This window comes from Nicotiana tabacum, chromosome 14, assembly GCF_000715075.1.
Source record: "Nicotiana tabacum cultivar K326 chromosome 14, ASM71507v2, whole genome shotgun sequence".
NCBI classification, from domain to species: Eukaryota; Viridiplantae; Streptophyta; class Magnoliopsida; order Solanales; family Solanaceae; genus Nicotiana; species Nicotiana tabacum.
In genome coordinates, this window is record NC_134093.1 from 48,829,959 (window position 1) to 48,855,306 (window position 25,348).

A 25,348-nucleotide genomic window follows, 5' to 3' on the forward strand; every position below is an offset into this window, starting at 1 on the left:
TGTCCTCTGACCCAAAATCAGTGCTTTCCACTTTCCCCTTCTTGCATGCAGGTCTTTTGAGGGTGTGATCCATGGGTTGCTTCCCAGTTTTTTCTGGCTTAGAGTATGATCCTCCGACGAGTCACTACTCTCATTATCAGTTTTGAGAGGGTTTGAGTCAAGGGATGACTCAAGGTCGATGGTTTCTTCAAGGTTTTGGGATATCTGGAACCGTCTGCTTCGTCTTGTGACAGTAGAGGATGAGAGGTTTCTTTTAGCCATGGTAGTGGAGTTTGGTGAGAAGTGATGAAGAATGAGAGAAGAGGGGGTACTTATTTAGGAGCTTGGAAGATTGAAGGGTTGCATCGGTTAGAGGAAGGGTTGGGTACAGACTGAAGTGACACTTTTGAGGAGTTGCTTCGGCGGCACCAATGGAAGGTAATAATTACACTCACATCAAATTAATGAAACCCATAAATTAAGCAAACTCATAAAAGGAAGTAAAATATTTTGCAAGTATATAAAAGATTTTTTACGCAACAGGCAGGATACTAATCTTAGTATGAAGTAGGAAAAAACATTTTTCCAAAAGAGGTTTTACAAAATATTAGCAAGTTGAGACTCAGTACTAATAAACTCTAACATTATATTACCTTTAGCAACATGATCACAGATAAAATGATGCTTAATTTTGATATACTTTCCCCATGAAATGATGCACAAAATTTTTTGATAGATATATAGCACTCGTGTTATCGCAAAAAATAGGAGTAGAGGTAAGGTTGAGATCATAATCAAGAAGTTGATGCATAATCCAAAGAATTTGAGTGCAACGGCTTCCAACAGCTAGATACTCTACTTCAATAGTTAACAAGGCAACACAATTTTGTTTCTTGCTATGCCAGAAAATTAGTACATTTCTCAGTAGTTGGCAAGTGCCACTAGTGCTTTTCCTGTCAGTCCTATCACCTGCAAAATTTGGATCTGAAAAGCCTTTTAGATCAAAATTGTTAGAGTGAGAATACCATAAACCTAATTCAGTTGTCCCAAAGAGGTATTTAATGATACGTTTTACTACAGTCAAATGAGATTCCTTTGGAGCTGACTGAAATCTTGCACATTTACAAATACTGAATATTATATCTGGTCGACTACCCATGAAATATAGTAGGCATCCAGTCATTCCCTTATACATAGTTTCATCGACATTTTTCCTATTTTTGTCTTCTTCAAGAGTTGTTGACGGACTCATTAGAGTTCCACTAGGTTTTGCATTCTCCATTCCAAGCTTTTTTTATAAGCTCATTGGTGTACTTGGTTTGGCTAATAAAGATTCCTTTGGAAGATTGCTTGATTTGTAATCCAAGAAAGAAAGTCAGCTCACCCGTCATACTCATTTCGAATTCTCCTTTCATAATATGAGCAAATTCTTCACATAACACAGAGTTAGAACTTCCAAAAATAATATCATCTACATAAATTTGAGTAATAAGATTACCTGAATTTGAACGCTTAATAAACAGAGATGTATCAATATTACCTCGTTTGAAGCCATGATTTATAAAAAAGAGCTTAGTCTTCATACCAGGCCCGGGGGCTTGTTTGAGTCCGTATAATGCTTTTGATAACTTGAAAACATGATTTGGGAGGCTGTTGTTTACAAACCCAGGAGGTTATTTCACATACACTTCTTCAGAAATAAATCCATTTAAGAAAGCGCTTTTTACATCCATTTAAAATAGTCTGAACCCTTTATGAGCAGCAAAGGCATGTAGTATTCGAATGGATTCTAATCTTGCCACTGGAGCAAAGGTTTCATCGTAGTCGATTCTTTCTTGATGTGAGTAACCTTGGGAGACTAACCTTGCTTTGTTGCAAACTAGTTGACCAAATTCATTCAGCTTATTTCTGAAAACCCATTTAGTTCCTACAATAGATGCATCAGAAGGTTTTGGAACTAAGTTCCATACTTTATTACTTTCAAATTGATCAAGTTCATCTTTCATGGCTTTGACATAAATTATGATATAAAAGCCACATGAGAGTTGAGATTTTGAGATCTTCTGGTGGTAATACCTTTATGTGGATTTCCAATGATGAACTTATGGGGATATCCAAGTTCACTTTTCCATTCATTTGGGACGACTAAGATTGGCTCCTTTTCAATGGGAGTTAATTGTTCGGTAGAAGGTGATTCTTAGTTTTCCATGTGGTTGTCAGTCAACTGATATGGCTGATTAGTCACCTCATCGTGATTTTCCTTCCCTGTAAGAACAGACTTTGGGACTATGGAAATTTCCTCATCTTCATGAAGTTTTTCATTCCTTGAGTGAGGGTTAGTATCCACAAAAATAACATGAATGGATTCCTCAATAGATAAGGTTCTTTTATTAAGCGCTTTATATGCTCTACTTGAGGGAGAGTATCCAAGAAAAATACCTTCATCACTTTTTGGATCAAACTTACCAAGGTTGTCCTTTCCATTGTTGTGGATAAAGCATTTCCAGTCAAACGGATAAAATTAACTGATGTTGGGCCTTTTACCGTTCCATATCTTATATGGAATCTTTTTAATAATTGGTCAAATCATGCTTCTGTAAATGATATGACATGCGGTGCTTACAGCTTCTGCCCAAAAGTGGTGTGGAAGAGAATTTTTCACAATCATGGTTCTTGTCATATCTTGCAAGGTTCTGTTTTTTGCGTTCTACCACTCCATTTTGTTGATATGATCTTGGAGAAGAGAAGTTGTGAGAAATTCCTTGATCATTGTAGAAGTTTTCAAAGGCTCTGCTTTCAAATTTCCCTCTTTATGGCAGAGATGTAATATCCCTTTTTCTGATGTACCTTCTTGCGGAAGACTTCAAAATTCCTTAATGCTTCATCTTTATGACTCAGAAAAATAACCCATGTGAATCGAGAAAAATCATCTACTATAAAAAAATATATTTTCTACCACCAATGCTAGCAGTTCTGGTTGGACCAAAGAGGTCCATATGCAAAAGTTGAAGAGGTTTTGTAGTAGAGACTATGTTCCTGACTTTAAAAGAGGAACGGGTTTACTTTCCTAATTTACATGCATCACAAATTTGATCTTTAGAGAAATCTAATTTTGGAAGACCAATGACAAGATCGCGTTTGGAAAGGTTTTGAATAGAATGCATGCTAGCATGACCAAGCTTTCTATGTCATGCCCAGGGATCATCAATCATAGATCCCTTTTGATTTGTCATAGGCTTGGTCAAAAGTAAGGTACGTAGGAAGAGGCCTATGATTAGGAAAGCAAAGTGATCTTGGTCAAAAGGAAGTGTAATTAGGAAGAGGCCTATGATTGATATAAAAGGGATCCACCATTTGATTACTCTTCCTACTCAAATTACACTTCCTTTTTATTTGTCTCCAAAGGTGACTAATCCACCATTGAGCTTAGTGACAGATTTGAATAATTATTTATCACTTATCATGTGTCCGCTATCGAGATACCATTTCCCTTTTCGATGGATTATTAAGACTTTCAGAATTTTTTTCTCTACTATTTCTAAACCTGCAGTGGTTAGAATTGTGACCATCTTTGCCACAATGAATGCATGCAGAATGAATTCTTGTCCTAGATGAGTTATTACGAGAAGTTGACTGGTTTGATTTGATGGAACTGTGACTGGTGGATTTTCTCAATCCATTCAGTTGAAGTTGAAGGTCATGAACTTCTTCTTAAAGTATGTCTTTTTTGATTTCACATACTTCTAGTTTTAATGCCCAGTCTTTCTTTTCTCGTTGAATCTTTCGAAGCTCATTTAGAACCTTCTCAATGTCTACAAGAGCAATATCAATAAATTCTTGAATTGCATTGCATTTAGGACACATAGGTGAACGTACCTCACTTGTTCCTTCATCTTCCATGAGACCCAGCTCGCTTGAGTCTTCATCATTGTCTTCATTGATGGCCATGAAGCACATGTTGGTAATTTTCTCATGATCAGATTCTTCTTCATCACTCCATGCTCCAAATAACTTCTTCTTTTGGAAATTTCTACTGAGTTTCTTTTTCAATTCAGGGCATTCTGCTTGAATGTGTCCGTGTTTTCCACACACATAGCATCTTCCATCATTTTTGTCATTTTCATTTCCCGTCTTTCCTTTTCTAAAATTTTGTTTACCTCTTCTATTATTTATGTTTCTCCTCATCATGCTTGTTACTACTTTAGAGAGTATAGCTATGTTTTCATCTTGTTTTCCTCCTTCTTCTTCTTCTTCTCTGTTTTTTGATTCTGCCACAGTTGCTTTAAATGTAACTGTTTTTCTCTTGATGAACTTACATGTCTAAGTGAGTTTTCTCAAAGGCATTTAGATCACCTCTAAGTTCATCATATGATATCTTGTCAAGATTCTGACATTCCAGAGCAATAACTTTGCGTTGCTAAATGGTGGGTAGACTTCTTAGTATTTTCCTGACTTGTTCTCCACTTCTGGTTGGTCTACCAAAGGATTTAAAATCTCCAAGAATTTTGCTGAATTGAGAGAACATTTCCTCGACTGATTATCCATCTTTCATTTGAAATAATTCATAGTCACGCACCAGTAGATTTATTCTTGTTTCCTTCACTTTGTTTGTTCCTTCATATGTGATTTCTCACTTGTCCCACATTTTTTAGCAGTTTTTCAGCTTGATATCTTTTCATACTCTTCACCGCTTATGGCGTTGTATAGGATATTCTTAGCCTTAGCATTCACTTGAATAACGGCTGCTTGTTCTTCAGTGTAATCATCTAAATCAAGAGGATCAGATAATACTATGATATCACCATCTTTATCTTTCCTTGGTGGAATTGGAAGATTTTTCTTTTTGATCACACGCCATACTTTAATGTCGTATGACATCGTATAAGTTTCTATATGTACTTTCTAGTGTAAAAAGTGCTGGCAATTAAAGTAGGGTGGTCTTACCTAAGAAGTTCTTTCTTGAAATAGTGCTTCAACGAGTGTGTTTGACGTCATGATCTTTTCCTCACTTGCTTGCTATTAGGCAATACTTGTGAGTCATTGATCTGATACCAATTGAAAGTACAAGAGGGGGTGATTGTAGCCAAACTAAAAACTTAGTTGACTCAAAGAGGAATCAGTCAACTAATCTTTTCCGGCAGGTTTGATTTGCAGCAGAAGTAAGTTGTGCAGAATTTAAAAAAAAAGGTAATTTTATACCGGTTCAGTACCAGTGTGGTATCTACATCCATCTCCCTTGGGTCACAAGAGTTCTCATGAATTTTCGATAGTTCGTACAACAATAGTGGTTTTAGTACGTTTACCACCAACGATATTCAGCAACAGTGTTCGTCTAAACGTGACACAACTCTTGTTTTGTTTTCTAACTCTTCCTATCTTATGTGACACTTAAACTCAAGAATACAGTGTTTTTAACTCTTCCTATCTTTTGCGTGTTTTTTTTCTTTTGTCTTTCAGTCTTCTTATAAAAGGGTCTTAAGATCTTGTAATCTTCTTTTTGAGCTAGCCGTTGCAGATTGACCATTGATTGAGGCAAGAATATTCTAAGAGTTTTGACCCAAGGGTTGCCTCTAAATCCTGCTCAAGAAATAGGCTGGATTCAATTATCTCCTTCCTTTTCGCATAAGGGAGTGATTTGCGACTTGGCTTGATTAATCAATCAACAGAATCTTCTGATTGCTTTTTCCAAACTTATCCTTAAATTATGAACTGGCTTCCCATAACGGCTGCACTTGATCTTGTTTTCTTTTTGATAGCATTGACATATTGATTTCCTTTGGCTCCCTCTGATTTAGCATTGGCATCCTGATTTCCTGCAATCAAGTAGATTATGTTAAATTTGTACTATTGCCATCATTGAAACTCACGTGTAACATGAGTCACCTTCTCTTTTTAGACGTTCTACTGTTTATTTCTTGTTTCAAAACAATATTATATTACGAGACTATTAATACTTCCTTGTAGAGCTTATGACTTTGTTCCACTAGGTTTTGGAGAATTGTTGACTACTGTATTGTTGAGTTTTATTACATTAGCTTAATGGGTTAATTTGAGGTTTTATTATTATTATTTTAGTTACTTCTTTATACATGTTAGGTTTTTATCTAGTTTTAGTACTAGGTATCATCACGACATTTTAAGGTGGGAAATTGGGATCCTGAGAGGGTGCTATAGTCGGAATGTGTAATTCCGTTCTCGGTGATGTTGGTAACCGTATTCGCAAATAAAACCAGAATAGCTTCGTTGATTTGTTGACTCCAACCTCTCTGTTGGACCATAAACTCTCCCAGTTCTGATTGAGTTGTGAATGCTTCACAGTTCACAGTCCTTCGATGTGATGATTCCCTGGAACGATTCGGAGGTGAATTCTTCTGTGAACAATATGGGCAGAGTTGAGGCAATTGCACTCCATAATTTTCGATCTGATTGTTAGATTCATCACCAACTCGTTTCTCAACTGTTGAATTGGTTAAATATCAAGCCACGGTGAGTGTCAAACCTAACAGTGAACAAAGAAAAAATTAATAGAACAATTGGATGAATAACGAAATTGCTTGTGGCCCTACGATGGGTACCAAATTGTTTCACCTAAAAACCAATTTAAGGATAAATTATTTAAATTTATAAAAATTAGTCCGCAAGAAATCAATTCAATCCAAAAATAAATAAGTAAACGAGGTAAATGTAGAAATGAACACCATAAAATAAAGGAGAAGATAATTATTATTCAAAGATCCTTGATTGAGTGGAGCTATTGAACAAGACTGATAAACAAAGTTGTTGAATATGAAGGTAAAAATTTATTATGATCTGTATGGGAATCGGAATCAAAATGTTCCCGAATTATATAACTAAGTACTTCCTCCATTTCAGTTTATGTGAACCTATTTCTTTTTTGGTCCGTTTCAAAAAGAATGACTCATTTCTAAATTTGAAAATAATTTAGCTTAAACTTCTCATTCTACCCTTAATGAGAAGCTTTTATAACCAGATAAATACTCTAGACCCCTTTTTGACTTGTTTAGGACCACAAATTTCAAAAGTCTTCATTTTTTCTTAAACTCCGTGCCCGGTCAAACAGGTTCACATAAATTGGAACTGAAGGAGTATTATTTTTAGTAGAGTTCTTGGGTAGTTGTTTCCTAGAACCATGCGGTCGTTATATATATTTATTAGGTCCCCTCATTACGCTCGGAGGACTTGTAACCGTTGAAGTAATATTAGATTGGGCCACGTGTTAAGATCTCGCTAGTGGGGTATGAGGAGGGTAGTGCGTACGCAGAACTTACCTCTATTATGGGTTGGGGAGGGTAGTGTGTACGCACACCTTACCTCTATCATGGGGTAGAGAGGCTGTTTCCGATAGAAACTCGGCTCCCTCCCTCCAAGAACTCCCTCCTTGCTTTTGGTTGGAAGTGAAGGAAGCTCGCCACTAGAGCAACTCACTCTTGTTCTTAATTTTCACATAATAATTTAAAATTTTATGTATGCACCCAGAACAGCATGGCTTGTATACAAGGCATAAAGTAATTCTAATGTATGCCCTGGTCTTCATAGAATCTGCCAATTATGTGGATAGAGTAGATCATTATTCATCTATAGTCCTGAAGATAGAAAACCCCCTACTCTGACACTCCAACCCAGCAAAAAGCTTAAGAAATTACTACTTGTGTGCCATGTTACGTACGTACAGAATATGCTGTATCTTTTTATATTTCGCTTCGGAGTGTTACCATCAAAATGAGTATATATGCCAGTTTTTGCCCGTAAATAATACATGATGGTTATTTTCATTTTCACCTATTTTGATGATTTTGTTAGACAAAACTCATACACGAAGGAAGTCAAACAACTTTTTGTAAGATATGCGATTTTCCAAGCACACTTAAATACTTTTGGATTGTTAGTATTTGTGATATATAACAAAAAATATTGTTACATTGATGTTCGGGGTATTATCACTTCTCCCGCGCCAGAAACTATTTATATTCAGCAGTCAAAAAAATGTATAAAATTTATATAATTTTTGTATATAACATATAGAATAATGTATGTATATATACAAAAAATATAAATTTTTTTGGTTATTATTTTAAGGACGGCTATATATCGTCATATTTCCTTGATATTCTTTCCACCTTTTTAAATGAAGAGTATAAAAATAAGGATGGACACTTGAACTCCTCAAGAGTAAAACAAAGAAATATGGGCATGGGATATGATGCAAGACTTCACGAAACTGCTTCTTAGCTTGTTATTTTTGTCGTGTTGGGATATATGAAGTCGCCCATGTGTGACAATTTACAAAGTTGCTCCACTTTGTTTGTTGTGCAAACCAATTATAGCATGTACATTTGCACTATTGTATTAGATTTCGGATCTCAGACTATAAATTTAAGTTATAATTCAAATCATAATTTTACGAGTTCGAATTTTAATAGTCTCTCAATCGCTATTATCTAGTTATTATGCTATCCTTATTTTCCTATTAACCATGTGAAAAATAATATACTAATATGTAGAAGTTTGAGACAATCTTTATTTCGAGCCACAACATAAGTTATTTTGTCGATTGTCTGAGATGTCTTAGAGTCAATCTTAGACAAAATGTCTGTCCAATTAATAGGACGATTAGAGTCTGATTAGACAGTAAGACATGGATTATGGCATGCAAAAATATGAAGTGATGAAACCTATGTGTTCCTATATATAATATGTAAACAAATTTAATTGAATCCTACCATTTTAAAAAATAATTCATTATATATTAGACTCAACTCAACTAAAGTAACAATGCCTTGTTTCATTTTTTAATAATTGTTGGCTTAATGTTCAAAAGGTTACATCATCTGTGAAACAACAGTCTTGATATTGAAGCTCCTCTTTTCTTCAAAGTAATATCTGATGTTGCTCTCCACCAATTCTTTCCCTTCTTCCAATAAATTCTAGCTGGACGTTACCGACACTATACTATATCTACATAGTAGTGTCATACCCGCCCAGTGGGGGAGCCGCGCATTGGCAAGGGGAGTCAATTGACACCCGTTCTTCCGAAAATTATACCGCATAAATATGTTAAATATTTTATTTTTTATGTATATATATTATGTGTTGACTCCGCTTAATTTTTTCATATGCTTACTTATTTATATTTTGACTTCCCTAGGAAAAATTCTCGGCTCTGCCACTGTACCCACACACCCTCTACTACCCACCATGTATGGTAATCTTTCCTTCTGAGAATTCTTCCACATCTCTTTTTTCTTTTGGGGGGGGGGGGGGGGGTGCATGTTAAAGGCCAAGGAGTGTATATTATATGGTGTGAAAAAGTATACGATATAGGGAGGAAAATGTGTATCTAACTTTATACAAAGAAACATCACTCAATAAGACTTAACATCTTCCTACCAACCTCTTTGAAAGAGCTAGGTGTATATAAACACAAACACATTTATAGGGCAGAGGGAAAAAAGTAATGCAAATGGGGCCTAGTTGAATAAGATGAGATCCAAATGGTGTTTTTGTTGTATAGTGATGTATGGCCAGCTATAGACCCCTCCCACCCCCCCCCCCCACCTAAACCTAAAGAGTCTTAAAAGAGCTTGTGAATGCATGGTACAATTATTGTGTTGTGCTTTCTGCAAACAAAGGTAAAAATGACTATTCTCTTTAGTCTTTATCCATCTACTGAAATACAGTTAATGTACTGCACAGAAACTAGATAAAACTAAAGTGGTCATGTGGCTCACATCCTTGGCCTAAATTCTTAAAGATAGTTTAGCTCAGATATGAGATTATAAAGGGTCAAAAGATGAAACAACTGCAAAAGCAATAATTATGCCCACCACACCTAGAAAGTGAATTGAATTACCTGAGGGAACAAATGATTAAGAATTTAGAAAAAATTAGTATACTTGTAAACAAAAAGGGGCCTTCGCTTAATGGTAAAAAACTGTTGAAATAGAAATACAACATAAGCCTGTATATAATGTGGTTCGTTCCAGATACCGCAAATAGTAAAAGTTTAGTGCATCAAACAAACAAATTGGGGTCTGCTTGTTGTGGGTATAAGCATGATTCTTATTTGGACCATGGAGTTTAGAAAATGTAATGGGCTAGCCCAATTAGTAACCCATCTTGCTTGGAGACTTATATAGAACATGCAAATTCACTATTTCTCCTATTTTAGAGTAGCAGCATCTAACTTTCTCTTCATAAGATCAATCTAGTACCAAAATAAAGAATTATGACACAATAGTACATCAACAACTTTGATTCATTATTAAGGAGGAAATAACAAGGCTATTATACAAGCACAAGGTAAACTAAACTAATAACTACAACAATAAAGATTTTAAAAAATTGCCTTCCAAGTTCACCTAGATCTTCAAGGGTTGGGAGTGAGGGAGGGAAATGAAGGGATGGATTGCAGTATCAACTTGCGGCTGCTTCGACGACCGGGTGAATGCGAATGTGAATTCCCATAGTCACAATGAGGAGGAGAAACTCTCTTCCTGTTCGGAGAGGCTGTCTTAATGCCACTGACTGGAGACTTAGTCCCTTGGAGTATCTCAGGCATTATTTCATCTTCTTCAACTTGAACCGACTCAAATGGCTTGTCAAACTTGGGTTGAGGTTGAAACAAATTCAGCCTTCCAACCCCTTGCCCAGCACCATATATACCACCAGATGAGGAGGATCCGATAGATAGAAATGATGATCGAGGCGGTTTGTTCTTCAATGAAAATGGGAGCTGCATTGGTGGTCTAAAGAGCCAAATATATATATATTATATCATCAGCAACTTTAGTAGAATGATAACATGAAAAGCATAAGAAAGATACTTTGCTAGAAAAGTTTAAAGAATTGATATACCTTCCAAAACTTAATGGTGTAGCAGGGGGAGCAGAATCTGGATTCTGCTCGATATCACTCTGTACAAGGTTCTTATGAGAAGTTCTATCGACAATACTCTTTTCATATGCATCTGTTTCCTCTTCCTCTGCATCCCCATCTATGCCTATGAAAATAGAACCTGAATCAGAATGGTAGATTCTCAAAGCAACTGAATGAAACTAAAATGATGATATGAACCCCTCCCTCTTTCCTTTTCTCAGGCAATGGCCAATGTGTATGCATTTCTTTCAATCACTCTGTTTGGATGGCAGAGAATGTGTACTGCTATAGAAAGGTATAAAACTAAAATCAAGCCAGTATTTACCATCCTTTCTGCCAAATGCATTCTTGCATCCTTCACATCTGCAATTGATGGAGCATCCGACCCCACCCTTCAAGCCCAAAAAAACATTTATCTATCAGCTCATGTGTAAAACAAAAGCATAACCAGTGCAACTCGGGGGGGAAAAAAATATACCTGATAGCATTCACAATATTTCTTCAGGCAACCAGATTTCTTGCAGTTGCATCCTCTCTTGTGACGAGCTGAGGCAGGAGTCTTGCTGGAATCATCCTGCAATGCAATTAATTTACGTGTTTTATGACTTAAGTGAAACAACAAATATCTGCGGAATGAAAGCCACGAATTGTTTTCATTACATACCCCTGTTTCAGAAATAGAGTCGGTGGTCCTTATCACTTTAGGAGCAAAAGCAAGAGGGTTTCGTGATTCGATCTGTTTGCGAGTTGCAAGGACAGTATCTTCATGAATAGGCTTGTTGAAGCAGTCTTGACATGCACATGGCTCCACACAGTAGACTCCAGCAGCAAAACATTCACAGTAACTGCATTGACAAGTGAAATAGGAAGGTTAAATTTGTATCCCAATAGAGAGGGTCTATATCTTCTATAAGGTCTAATTACCTGGATCACAAATATCCACTTCAATTATGGCAAAACAAATTTTACATCTTAAATTCTCCATCCAGAATATTTCTCTTCTGGGTTACAAACAGATGGTAGGGGCAGTAACCACATGTCCAACAAGTTCGGAAGCATTTTCTGGTCAGGTCATCTCAAACTCATAGACGTCAGAAAAGCATCCAACATAAAAAAAAAAAATTGTTGCATGGTAAGCAGTGGCGGATCCAGAATTTTTATCAAGGGGTGTCAAAATATAAATAATTAGATACATCGAAAAGTCAAGGGGAGTCAACGTATAGTAAATATACATAAAATAAAATAAAATATCTAGCAAAATAGTGTAGTTTCCCGGCGAAGGGGTGTCGCTTGACACTCCTTGCTTCAATGTGGGTCCGCCACTGATGGTAAGAACCTATTTTAACAGCTCCGGATCATGCTTTTGTAGCATGACACTCACAGAACTCTACGACTAAGATAAAGTTGGGTTGCGTTTTTCGTTTTCCCTATAAATAATGCATGCATAACTTGTGCAAAATCTATGTATTATTTTATGTGGGATGGGATAGTGGAATAAGAATATATGTATGAGCAATACATAGAATAAACAACATGATAAATTACCCTTTAAACTCAGATTTATTTTAATAAATAAAGATAAACCGGCTTACATTAAACTGAAATGCCTAGATAGAAATAGTGAGCCAGCTTACTTTAAAAGTAAAGTATATAGAGTAAGAATAGTAAGCTGGCTTACTTTAAAGTCAATTAAGCTTTAATACATAAAGAATTAAGCCTTTTTTTATAATTAAAAAAAATCAGAATGTTCATAAAAGAAAATCTTAATGTATGATATAATAAGAACTTCTGATAATTTTTTATTTAAAGTATTTTTATGCTCAAAGAACTAAAGTAATTCTTTGCTTTTGAATCACACAGTTATAGTTTTTCTAAAATTTCAAAAGCTTCAGGGTGCAAATTTGATCTCAAACAAAAATTGCAGATTGTTCATTATAACAATCTTCATTGAGTATTGACTTTTATCAGACAATAATACGTGATGTACAGACCAACGGTAATGCATGTGACAAATTTTTATCCAGTTAAAAACCAGCACATGCTTTAGATTTTAGGCCGTACATCCAACCTTTGAGGCATTGAACCGAACGTCCCCACAAGATATGCATATCCACTAACTAATCTAGTGATTATTTCTTCGTATTACTCCCTCCCTCTCATATTGATTGTCTTGTACACGCCCCTTAAGAAAAATTAATTAGAATGAAATTTTGACTACTTTACCCTTATTCATGTTTTAATATTTAATCTTTCTTCATTGGTATTTGAAGAAAGTTATCCATAATTGAGGTGTTTGTAGTCTTCAAGGATAATTATTACTAAGGGTAAAAATGAAAAAAGATAATCAATTTTGTCTTGAACTTCTAAAGTGATAAATAATTTGAGACAACTATTTTTAGTAGCCACGACTGATAATATGAGACGGAAGGAGTATAACTTATGTATTTATATACTCTACATCTAAGTTGCTCGAACTCGGATGCGGGTGTCCGCTATGGATGCGGATCTAGAGGTCGGATCCTTCATGATTTAGATTTTAAAATTCGGGGATACAGATCCAGGTACGGATACGGGTACCGAAATTCAGCTACAATAAATTAAAAGATCTAAAAATAGATTATAAAGATTCTTATATCTAAATTATAAGATGATATGTAGAAAACTTACAAGGTATTCTCAGAAGAAGAAAATATTAATCAAGAGGAGAATTCGAGAAGGAGATAAAAAGGAAACGGACTAACATAAAAATCTCTATATACAAGGTATTCCATTTTCTTCAATTTCACAATAAAAAATCATATTATTTTTGTTAGTTTACAGCATGTATATAGTGTAGTATTGTCCCACATTGGTAGAAGAGTAGTATGTCCTTGTATAGTATAGCTATAAATAAGGGCCTCTTGTATTGTATTGTTCATCTAATATCAATAACATATTTTCTCTCGTGCCTTCTCACATGGTATCAGAGCAATTGTGAGAGACTTATCGCTGTGCATAAATTTCAGCGATTCCGGGAAAGAGAAATCGCTGTGCATAAATTCTAGCGATTCCGGAAAAGAGAAATCAGTACTATTTTTAAGGTTGTTTTCTATCTGCTTTTCTGTCAGTGTTGTGCAAAATCCAACACTACCATAAGAGTCGTCACTGTCCGGCGACCAAACCCCAGTGAAAAACTCCGGCAGCAGCATCCTCACGCGCCTCCACGCGCCACCAGAAGCTCACGCGCGTGAGCTCACGCGCCGGCGCATACGACCACTTCCGGCCATTTTTTGAAAATCTTCCTTCAGAACAGTTGGGTCACCTGGTAATTCCGATCCGACCCCTACTGTTTTCATTTCATTCCGACAATTTTGAGTTTTTTCCGGCAGCTAGAGTACTATTCCGACAGCTACAGTATATTCCGACAGCTACAGTATTTCAATATTCTGTTTCTGTGTTTCCGTACACTGTTTCAGTGGATTACAGTTGATTTTTTCTCCTATTTGGTAATAATTTGCAACAATGTCTTTGGGATTTGATGCTTTTGGGTCTAGAAACATGAGTTCTGGAAGCTCTAGTGCTATTATTACCTCGGAACCTTTAATGGGAGGTTCAAACTACTTAGCATGGGCTTCATCTGTCGAGTTATGGTGTAGAGGTCAAGGTGTTCAAGATCATCTAACCAAACAGTCTAGCGATGGAGATGAAAAGGCAATAGCACTTTGGGCAAAAATCGATGCTCAGTTATGTAGCATCTTGTGGCGATCTATTGATTTCAAGTTGATGCCCTTGTTTCGTCCATTCCAGACATGTTATTTGGTTTGGGCAAAGGCACGCACCTTATACACTAATGACATATCTCGCTTCTATGATGTGATATCACGGATGACAAACTTAAAGAAGCAGGAATTGGATATGTCTACTTACTTGGGTCAAGTACAGGCAGTCATGGAGGAATTTGAGAAGTTGATGCCAGTTTCTGCTAGTGTGGAAAAACAACAAGAGCAGCGACAGAAGATGTTTCTCGTTCTTACCCTCGCTGGACTTTGTAATGATCTTGATTCAGTACGCGACCAGATTTTGGCTAGTCCGTCTGTCCCGACAGTTGATGAATTATTCTCTCGATTACTCCGCCTTGCTGCAGCACCAAGTCCACCAGTGATCTCATCACAGATACTTGATTCCTCTGTTCTTGCATCCCAGACAATGGATGTTCGGGCATCTCAAACTATGGAGCATAGACGAGGAGGAGGTCGTTTTGGAAGATCTAGACCCAAGTGTTCTTATTGTCACAAACTTGGACATACTCGTGAAATGTGTTATTCCTTACATGGTCGTCCACCCAAAAATGCTTACATTGCTCAGACCGAGACTCCAGATAACTAAGGATTTTCTTTATCTAAAGAAGAATATAATAAGCTCCTTCAGTATCGAGCAAGTAAGCAGACATCTCCACAAGTAGCCTCAGTTGCTCAGACTGATACTTCTGTTACTGGTAATTCTTTTGCTTGTGTTTCCTAGTCTAGCACTCTTGGCCCATGGGTCATGGACTCAGGCGCTTCTGATCACATCTCTGTAATATATCACTTTTGGCGAATATTGTATATTCACAATCTCTTCCCACTGTTACTTTAGCCAATGGATGTCAAACTAAGGCAAAAGGAGTTGGACAAGCTAATCCCTTGTCTTCTATCACCCTAGATTCCGTTTTTTATGTCACTAGTTGTCCTTTTAGTCTTGCATCTGTTAATCGTTTGACTCGTGCCCTCCATTGTGGTATATATTTTATTGACGATTCTTTTATTATGCAGGACCGCAGTACGGGACAGACAATTGGTACAGGACGTGAATCAGAAGGCCTTTACTACCTTAACTCACTTAGTCCTTCCACAACATGTCTAGTTACAGATCCTCCAGATCTAATCCACAGACGTTTAGGACATCCGAATTTATCCAAACTTCAGAAGATGATGCCTAGTTTATCTAGTTTGTCTACATTAGATTGTGAGTCGTATCAACTTGGGAAACATACCCGAGCCTCCTTTTCGCGTAGTGTTGAGAGTCATGCAGAGTCTGTCTTCTCCTTAGTTCATTCTGATATATGGGGTCCTAGTAGAGTCGGTTCATCCTTGGAATTTCGTTATTTTGTCAGTTTCATTGATGATTATTCAAGATGTACTTGGCTTTTTTTAATGAAAAATCGTTCTGAGTTATTTTCTATATTCCAGAGTTTCTGTGCTGAAATCAAAAACCAATTTGGTGTTTCTATTCGCATTTTTCGCAGTGATAATGCCTTAGAATATTTATCTTCTCAATTTCAGCAGTTTATGACTTCTCAAGGAATTATTCATCAGACATCTTGTCCTTATACCCCTCAGCAAAATGGGGTTGCTGAGAGAAAGAATAGGCACCTTATTGAGACTGCTCGCACACTTCTAATTGAATCTCGTGTTCCGTTGCGTTTTTGGGACGATGCAGTTCTCACAGCTTGTTATTTGATTAATCGGATGCCTTCATCTCCCATCAAGAATCAGATTCCGCATTCAGTATTGTTTCCCCAGTCACCCTTATACTCTCTTTCACCTCGTGTTTTTGGGAGCACGTGTTTTGTTCATAACTTAGCCCCTGAGAAAGATAAGTTAGCTCCCCGTGCTCTCAAGTGTGTCTTCCTTGGTTATTCTCGTGTTCAGAAGGGATATCGTTGTTATTCTCCAGATCTTCGTAGGTACCTTATGTCAGCTGGCATCACATTTTTTTAGTCTAAACCTTTCTTTATCTCTGCTGACCACCATGATATATCTGAGGTCTTACCTATACCGACCTTTGAGGAGTTTACTATAGCTCCTCCTCCACCTTCGACCACAGAGGTTTCATCCATACCAACCGTTGAGGAGTCTAGTGTTGTTCCCCCTAGTTCCCCAGCCACAGGAACACCACTCTTGACTTATCATCGTCGTTTGCGTCTTCCATCAGGCCCAACTGGTTCTTGTCCTGCACCTGACCCTGCTCCTGCTGCGGACCCTACTCCTAGTACACTGATTGCACTTCGGAAAGGTATACGGACCACACTTAACCCTAATCCTCATTATGTTGGTTTGAGCTATCATCGTCTGTCATCTCCCCATTATGCTTTTATATCTTCTTTGTCCTCGGTTTCCATCCCTAAGTCTACAGGTGAAGCGTTGTCTCATCCAGGATGGCAACAGGCTATGAGTGATGAGATGTCTGCTTTACATACAAGTGGTACTTGGGAGCTTGTTCCTCTTCCCTCAAGTAAATCTACTGTTAGTTGTCGTTGGGTTTATGCAGTCAAAGTTGGTCCCGATGGACAGATTGATCGACTTAAGGCCCGTCTTATTGCCAAAGGATATACTCAGATATTTGGGCTCGACTACAGTGATACCTTCTCTCCTGTGGCTAAAGTGGCTTCAGTCCGCCTTTTTCTATCCATGGCTGCGGTTCGTCATTGACCCCTCTATCAACTGGACATTAAAAATGCCTTTCTTCACGGTGATCTTGAGGATGAGGTTTATATGGAGCAACCACCTGGTTTTGTTGCTCAGGGGAGTCTCGTGGCCTTGTATGTCGCTTGCGTCGGTCACTTTATGGTCTAAAGCAGTCTCCTCGAGCCTGGTTTAGTAAGTTCAGCACGGTTATCCAGGAGTTTGGCATGACTCGTAGTGAAGCTGATCACTCTGTGTTTTATCGGCACTCTGCTTCAAGTTTCTCTGTATTTATCTGGTAGTCTATGTTGATGATATTGTTATTACTGGCAATGATCAGGATGGTATTACCAATCTGAAGCAGCATCTCTTCCAGCACTTCCAAACTAAGGATCTAGGCAGATTGAAGTACTTTCTAGGTATTGAGGTTGCTCAGTCTAGCTCAGGTATTGTTATTTCTCAAAGAAAATATACTTTAGACATTCTTGAGGAGACGGGATGATAGGTTGCAGACCTGTTGACACTCCGATGGATCCAAATTCTAAACTTATGCCAGGACAGGGGGAGCCGCCGCTTAGCGATCCTGCAAGCTATAGGCGGCTGGTTGAAAAATTAAATTATCTCACAGTGACTAGACCCGATATTTCTTATCCTGTAAGTGTTGTAAGTCAGTTTATGAATTCTCCATGTGATAGTCATTAGGATGCAGTTGTCCGCATTATTCGATATATAAAATCAGCTCCATGCAAAGGGTTACTCTTTGAGGATCGAGGTCATGAGCAGATCATTGGATACTCAGATGCTGATTGGGCAGGATCACCTTCTGATAGACATTCTACGTCTGGATATTGTATTTTAGTAGGAGGAAATTTGGTGTCCTGGAAGAGCAAGAAACAGAATGTAGTTGCTCGGTCTAGTGCATAAGCAGAATATCGAGCAATGGCTATGGCAACATGTGAGCTAGTCTGGACCAAACAATTGCTCAAGGAGTTGAAATTTGGTGAAATCAGTCGGATGGAACTTGTGTGCGATAATCAAGTTGCCCTTCATATTGCATCAAATCCGGTGTTCCATGAGAGAACTAAACACATTGAGATTGATTGTCACTTCGTCAGAGAAAAGATACTTTCAGGAGAGATTGCTACAAAGTTTGTGAGGTCGAATGATCAACTTGCAGATATTTTCACCAAGTCTCTCACTGGTCCTCGTATTGGTTATATATGTAACAAGCTCGGTACATATGATTTGTATGCACCTGCTTGAGGGGGAGTGTTAGTTTACAGCATGTATATAGTGTAGTATTGTCCCACATTGGTAGAAGAGTAATATGTCCTTGTATAGTATAGCTATAAATAAGGACCTCTTGTATTGTATTATTCATCTAATATCAATAACATATTTTTTTCCCGTGCCTTCTCACAGTTTTTAGAAATCATTGTATCTGTCCCGAATTTCTCTGTTAATTTTGGTCAAAGTACCCAAAAACGGTTGACCAAATCCGGTACCCACACCCACGTCCACACCCATACCCACGTCATGTCGGCAAGGGTGTGGTACGGAAAGTGAAGAGTCCAAGCACCTTAGTATCACTTCTCATTAACCAAATAACCTCGTAGTCAAGCACACATATAATTCAGAAAAACAATGGCATTCAATTGAACGACCGGCAGCTCATTTAAGTACTTAATACGCAAGCCATGTCATGAAAATTAAGTACATACTAAAGATAGCACATGAAAGGAGGATAATAACTTACAGTTTCAAGCATTTTGATTTTTTACAGTTACAGCGCTTGCATGATTCACCTTCTCCAGTTTCCAATCGACGCCTGCAAAAACAGTTTGTAATCAGATAATGGTAGAGCGAAAAAAGAAATCACAAGAACAAACTATGATCAAAAGGAAAAAGGGCCATGCCTCTTTTTCTTCGGACTAGTCTGATTAGGCTCTTCACTATTTACATATCCAGGTGCCTGGAAAACATCCTCCATAAGGGGTAAACTATTCTCAAAAGGAACAATTTCTCCTCCTCTAGAGGTTTCAGGCAGAGATTTAACCAGAGATTCTTGACCAGTAACCGAAGAATGAAGATTGATAGATGAGCCAGATGCAATTACAAGCTGTTTCCCGGAAGCATTAGCCTCTTGCTTGACAACTTTGCCATCTTTTGAGGATGCTGTAAGAGAATTTAAATGCAAGCCAATTCCAGGTAAAGTGCATCGCAGATATTCATTTACAGTCTTAGAAGGTACTAGTTGCTTATCGTTGGAGACAACGTTCCCATCAACTTCTTGTGCAGCAGAAGAACCAGAACCTTCATCTATATGCTTTCTTCGAGGTCCCACCATCTCGAACACTAGACAGCGTCTTCTCATTCCACGGTATAAAGCAGAGACCATCTAAATAGAAAACCGGTAAGATCAAGATCACAAAATAGAAAACTGGAAAGTCAATGTGAAACATGCTCACAGCTATTTGATAAAACAGCTAATTGATAAAAGCTAGAACGATCAATTAAACAACTTCAAGATTAGCTAAACCATTAACAAACATACACTATGTTTGACTACTTTTCCCCATCTTCTGGCAACAATGATTCCATCAACCAAGATTTCCTTGAATTGGTGCAAAGCTAACATATGTTGTATCTTACATTACTCAGGAACCAGTCGAATGGTTCCAGCAGAATGCTGATGACAAAAGTCAAGGTTCCAGACAACCACAGACATGAGATGTCGAAAACAACGTAGTGTCTGAAAATCTTCCTTTAAGAGCATAATCTGACTCAGAAAATCTCCATATACAAGGGATAGAATGAAAATAATACCACAAACATCTGTATCCTAAACATAATATCAAATGTCAAGGAACATTCCTTTGAAAGCTAAAAACTTGGTGCCCCTCAGATGATCAGCTCAACAGCAAAACCAATGTACTCTGTAGTAAGTCAACAAGATGCCAACGAAGAATGTATAACATAAGTGTATAATCATGCTACTGATTATATATGCATAGATAGCAAACAGCATGTATAAATGACAGTAAAAATTGCAGTCAAAAAAGTTAAACAAGAGCCAGAATATAGGAAGAGATGATTAAAGGAAAAGAAAAATGAAAAAATGCTGCAACTCCAAAAAACAAAAAACAGTTGCTATCTCATGTAATAACAATAAAAGCACCGGTGTTAATAAACCAGTTCACAGTATGTGAATTCCTCACCTCATTATCATTTTTTTCACTTTGACCGACACCCGTGCCATCATTGGTTAGAGAAGCATCAGGTTTCATGTTTTCAGCGTCAGCATATTCCTTGAGTTGACTTTCCTCCCCGGGTTGAGTAGATGGTTTCTCTGTTTCACTTCCATCTCCACCACATTCACTGGTACTAACCTGACTAAAATGTTGCACATTCTGTATTTCATTTGAGACATATTCAAAGGTCCTAAAATTAGGACCTGATGCTTTCGTGAAAGCCTCAGGGTCACCAGGTGAGTCAAAGATTAGTAGATCCGTAGCATCAGTAATCAAACTCTCCCAATCACATCCTGAAGCTTCTCCTTTATCTGGACCAATTTCATTTGTCCCATCCATATTCACCTCACATCTCAGCAAACCTTTTCCAGATATCTCTTGTACTAAAGGGACATATGTCACAGAAGTGCCTGCAAATTCTGACAAACTCTTACCTTTTATGCCCCCAGTCGGTAAAGTACTGGGACTGCTGCACTCATAATTTAGACTTCTTGCAAGCTCAACTGCAAGCTTTGAGCATTCATGGGATGGTGAAGCCGGTGCTTCACCCCCAGAAATCCCACAACCAAAACTTTCCTTGGGCTCAATTGAGTTATTTACAGTATCTAACATACCCTCATCAGTATCAACTTTAACACCATTATCAGAAGCAAACTCCGGTTTTGATGGATCTGAGAGCAGGTGCCTGACGAAAAAACAACAAAGTCAACAAACAAACAAACAAACAAACAAACAAGTCTATCCAAAAGAAGTTGCAATACCAGATCAAAACAAACATTGATTACCTTCTTAGGAATCTAGATTCCCTTATGGAGCTGACATGAGGTGAGGTGAACACAGACGGTATAGATGCAAAACTAAGGGAGTTGAGCGTCTGAGTAAAGTGTGCGGACTTATCTAGTTTGATGGGGGAAAGGTTGTTAAGAAAATTAAATACGGGGGACTCCTGCATATATATAGAGAGAGAGAGAGAGAGAGAGAGAGAGAGAGAGAGAGAGAGAGAGAGAGAGAGAGAAAAGACCTTTAGATTGCAAGAGATCAAGAATACAAGAAAACAAGCTAAGTGATAATTTCATCCAAATTGGGTTTCAGTATTTCAACCAAGCAACAAGCTTGACCCTTTTCAGAATGATATATTTATCTTTAACTGATCCTTATGCAAAAGAAGAGTAACGGAATTCAAGCAAATGTCAAAGATAGTAGACCACATAACGAGCATAGTAGAAAAACGAACTTGGTTCATTCCCGCTCTTTATTGATCAGATATAGAGCAGCTTATTTGCTTCATGAGTTAATTAGAGGCACATGCAAATTTTCCAACAATACCTGGAAATTAATTAGTGTACCTAAAGAATTCTGTGTGAGATACAGCAATCCAAGAAAAAAGTCAATTTCCAGCAAATACATGAAATGGCGGCTGCATATTTCATCTTTGCTAATTGACCTTCTAATAAAACAACTCCTTCACCCACAGCTCATTTACAATCATGGAAATCCAAACCAAGCAAGACGAATATGTCATGAAATTCAATCGATAATTAGACAGCAGTCCCAACAGTTGAATCCCCAGAACAATCAAGACAGACAACCAAGGTAAAACATCACAACATTTCCAGATACAGAGTAAGGAAAACTATGACACTATAAGGCACAGATGAAAAAAATCTCAACAAGATAATCTCGCAATGCAAGACCAAATAAACTTCACCAAATTTGAAAACACTAATGTAAGGAAAAATTGGTTAGAAATTAGAGGAAAGGAAAGGAAGAAGTTTTATTTAACTAATGAATTAAAATCCATCAGCAAGCATCCAAATCTAAAAGCGAGCAAAACATGCAAACTCAGAAAATGATAAGATAGACAATTCCAGCAACATAACCAAGTCTTGAAGCATTCCAGACACCAGAAAGACAGCAAATCTAAGAAGTCAATATTGTTACCAATTACGCAGAAAATCAATTTCTCTAAAAATTTACTAGTGGTCAAGTACAAGCAAATAAACAAAACTACCACTAGGTAACACATCAAAAACAAAGAAGGAAAGAGGAAAAAGGACCCAATTATTCCAGTGAATCGACCCAATTCAACGAAATTGTCATTTCCACTAACTATAACCCGCTCTAGTGTAAATGGATTAACAGAAGCAGTAGCCAAACCCCATTCCATTTACTACAACCCCATCACATTTCCCAAAAGACTTATTTCCAGCCTAAAAATTCAATCTAACCTCAAAAGTAAAACCTTTCCATAAGCATTATCTCTCAACAAGCAAGAGAGAGAAAGGAGAAGAGAAAGAAAGTACAATGAATATCTAAACTACTTTGCATGATTAACAGAACCCCATTTCTCAAAAAAAAAAAAAAAAAGTATCTTCAGACTAACCAGAATAGAACAAAACAGATTTCAGTAAACAAAACCCAGAAGGCAACTTTACCAAAGATTTCAAAACAATCAAGAATTAGCAAAAAGATTCAAACTTTACTCTTGGAGAAAACAAATCTGTAATAAACCAAAAACCCACAAGTCCAGTAAAGAAAACCGATTCAAAAAATTAACAATAAGACTCAAACTTCAGACTCTTAAGGAAACCAAATCAGTAACAGAAGAAACCCACAAGTCAATTATGCCAAAAATTGTATACCCAAAAAAAATGCAAACTTTAGGCTCTTGGAGGACCCAAATCAGTAACAACCAAACCCCACAAGTCAATCATCAAAAAAAAAAAAAGGATTCAAGAAATTAGCAAAAAATTAAAACTTTAGAGCAAATGTGTATTCAAACCTCAAATTTGGAAATGGGTGTTGCGATCTGGTTCTTGTTCCTCTCTGGAGTGTCCATTACCACCACAACTCCCCCTTTAACTCCTCCCCCTCTTACACTCTTTCTACCTTCTACTAATTCCTCACTCTCTTTCTCAACTACATTTTCTCTCTCTAAACTCACTTTTTCTTCTTCTGTAGACATAACTCTATGTACACACACACACACACACACACAAAAACACACAGAGGATACACACAGTTTCCCTCTTAAGAGGAAAGAAAAAGACAGGAATTCAATAAGAAGCGGGAATTTAAGAATGCTATGGCTGATAAAGAGAGGTGTGGATTTTCTCGTGCTGATAAAAGAATGGCGACATCTGTACCCCACCACCCCCTCTTTGGCCTTAACCCCACAACAAAGAGAGAAGATTTTGCCACCACAGCTGTTATTGTGTGGTGTAATTTGATGACTTGGTTAAAAGAACAAAATACAAATATGGAGGAGAGGAGGGAAAATGGACCATAAAAAGTAACGTACACTAAGAAATTTCTTTGACCAATTCTCCCCCTTTACTTTTTACTTGTATACTAGTACTAGCATATTTTATGAGCCCCTCTTTTTTTTTCCTTGTGTGAGAAGCCAAATTTTTAAATTTAACCTTGATTCATAATATCACAAATTTAATTTCGATGGAGGAAAATCCAACCTTGCATTTTCATGCCAATTGTTTTCTTACGAAACATTCACGTTGTTTTGAAGGGATAGCTTAGTTGTCATCATCCGTAATTTGAATACTAATATTACAAGTTTAATCTGATTATTTATTTTCATACGTTATTCTGTAGAGATAGCTTAATATTACAAGTTTAATCTGATTATTTATTTTCATACGTTATTCTGTAGAGATAGCTTAATATTACAAGTTTAATCTGATTATTTATTTTCGTTGTTAGTTAGATGAAAAGAGGGCGGAAACTCATTTGTTTGCTTTTGCATTGTATTAATATTGATTTGATATCATATAAACAGGCAAGTACTAAGTCAAAGATTGTTAGGGGAATATGCTTTTCAGTTTCAATTTAGGTGCCTAGAGTTTCTATCAATCGGATTGTGTTTTAAATTTCAGTTATGCGTTTTTGCGGGCTATTCCTTTTTTTTCGACTTTGTGGGCTATAAACGCTGTCCGTTTTATTTATGGCTATATATCATGAGGTTATATTAGTATAAAGGTCCATTTTTTTAGTTTTGTGAGATGAGGGAGGAAGAATATCATTTTAATATTGCTATAATTAGTTGATTATTAAATACATAATCACCAAGTTTTTATGAGTCTTTATTGCACTTATTATATGTCATAATTAGCCTGTGCTAATAAAGAAAAATAATTGGTTTGGGTCCTTGAAATCTTATCACAAAAATGCAAAGTCCTAAATGTTCCACTTAATTATTATAATAGTATAAAAACTGTCTCGTAAGAATCGAGCTGTGTAAGATGTTTTGGAAATGTAAAACATACTTGGAATTATACTAACTTAATTAATGGCCTTTCTAATGTAGAAAAAACTTTAGGGTGTTCCCAAGTCTTGTTCCCACTTCTCAAAAATAGTTACTACTCCATTTTATTTTTACATGTACATTATATTAAAAATATATTTTTATTTTTACTTGTTCATTTTAGCACATTAAGAGAAAGACAATCGTTTTTTCTTGTTTTACCCTTATCATTAACTACTCATTCCCAAATTATTTTTCAAAACTTTTTGAAATGCTATCATTATTAGGGGTTATATTGTAAAATACATAACACAATTATTATTTTTTAAGAGCCGTAAAAAGTCCAGAATTGACAAGTAAAAATAAACGGAGGGAGTACATTACTTAATTTTCTTTTTGAGTAAATTGATCATATTTTGTGAAAACATTCTACTTTTGTAACTTGTTCATAAGAAGTAAGCTATTTGGCCAAGACAGAGAAGTACTTTTGGCCAGCAGCAGAAGCAGTTTTTCTGCTTTTGGGAAGAAGCAGAAAATTCTAG

General features: G+C 36.8%; 2 protein-coding genes across 4 annotated transcripts; both read right to left on the bottom strand.

Annotated features, from left to right (window-relative positions):
* Positions 1–664: 664 nt before the first annotated feature.
* On the bottom strand, positions 665–1,261 carry LOC142168932 (secreted RxLR effector protein 161-like). Its single transcript, XM_075230108.1, has one exon. It carries the CDS (start codon positions 1,259–1,261, stop codon positions 665–667), a length of 597 nt encoding a protein of 198 aa, XP_075086209.1.
* An 8,914-nt stretch (positions 1,262–10,175) lies between these two features.
* LOC107811762 (protein tesmin/TSO1-like CXC 2) lies at positions 10,176–23,893 on the bottom strand. Of its 3 annotated transcripts, none has more exons than XM_075229557.1 (10): positions 23,331–23,771; positions 21,334–21,445; positions 20,516–21,233; positions 19,214–19,695; positions 19,054–19,125; positions 11,540–11,720; positions 11,354–11,449; positions 11,201–11,267; positions 10,855–10,999; positions 10,176–10,745 (listed from the first exon to the last, which is right to left on the bottom strand). In XM_075229557.1, the coding sequence occupies exons 3-10, from the start codon at positions 21,158–21,160 to the stop codon at positions 10,367–10,369; spliced, it is 2,067 nt and encodes a 688-aa protein (XP_075085658.1). In that variant the 5' UTR covers positions 21,161–21,233; positions 21,334–21,445; positions 23,331–23,771; the 3' UTR covers positions 10,176–10,366. The 3 variants fall into 3 exon arrangements, with proteins under 3 accessions (XP_075085658.1, XP_016492239.2, XP_075085659.1); XM_016636753.2 differs by having other exon boundaries at positions 21,334–21,494; XM_075229558.1 differs by lacking the exon at positions 21,334–21,445 and having other exon boundaries at positions 23,331–23,893.
* Between the last annotated feature and the right edge of the window lie 1,455 nt (positions 23,894–25,348).

Coding starts and splice junctions, on each gene's coding strand:
- LOC142168932 (XM_075230108.1), bottom strand. CDS start 1,261: ATGGAGAATGCAAAACCTAGTGGAACTCTAATGAGTCCGTCAACAACT.
- LOC107811762 (XM_016636753.2), bottom strand. CDS start 23,513: ATGTCTACAGAAGAAGAAAAAGTGAGTTTAGAGAGAGAAAATGTAGTT. Junction 21,234..21,333: donor GAATCTAGATTCCTAAGAAG/GTAATCAATGTT, acceptor TTTTTTCGTCAG/GCACCTGCTCTCAGATCCAT. Junction 11,721..19,053: donor AAATCAAAATGCTTGAAACT/GTAAGTTATTAT, acceptor TTGTCAATGCAG/TTACTGTGAATGTTTTGCTG.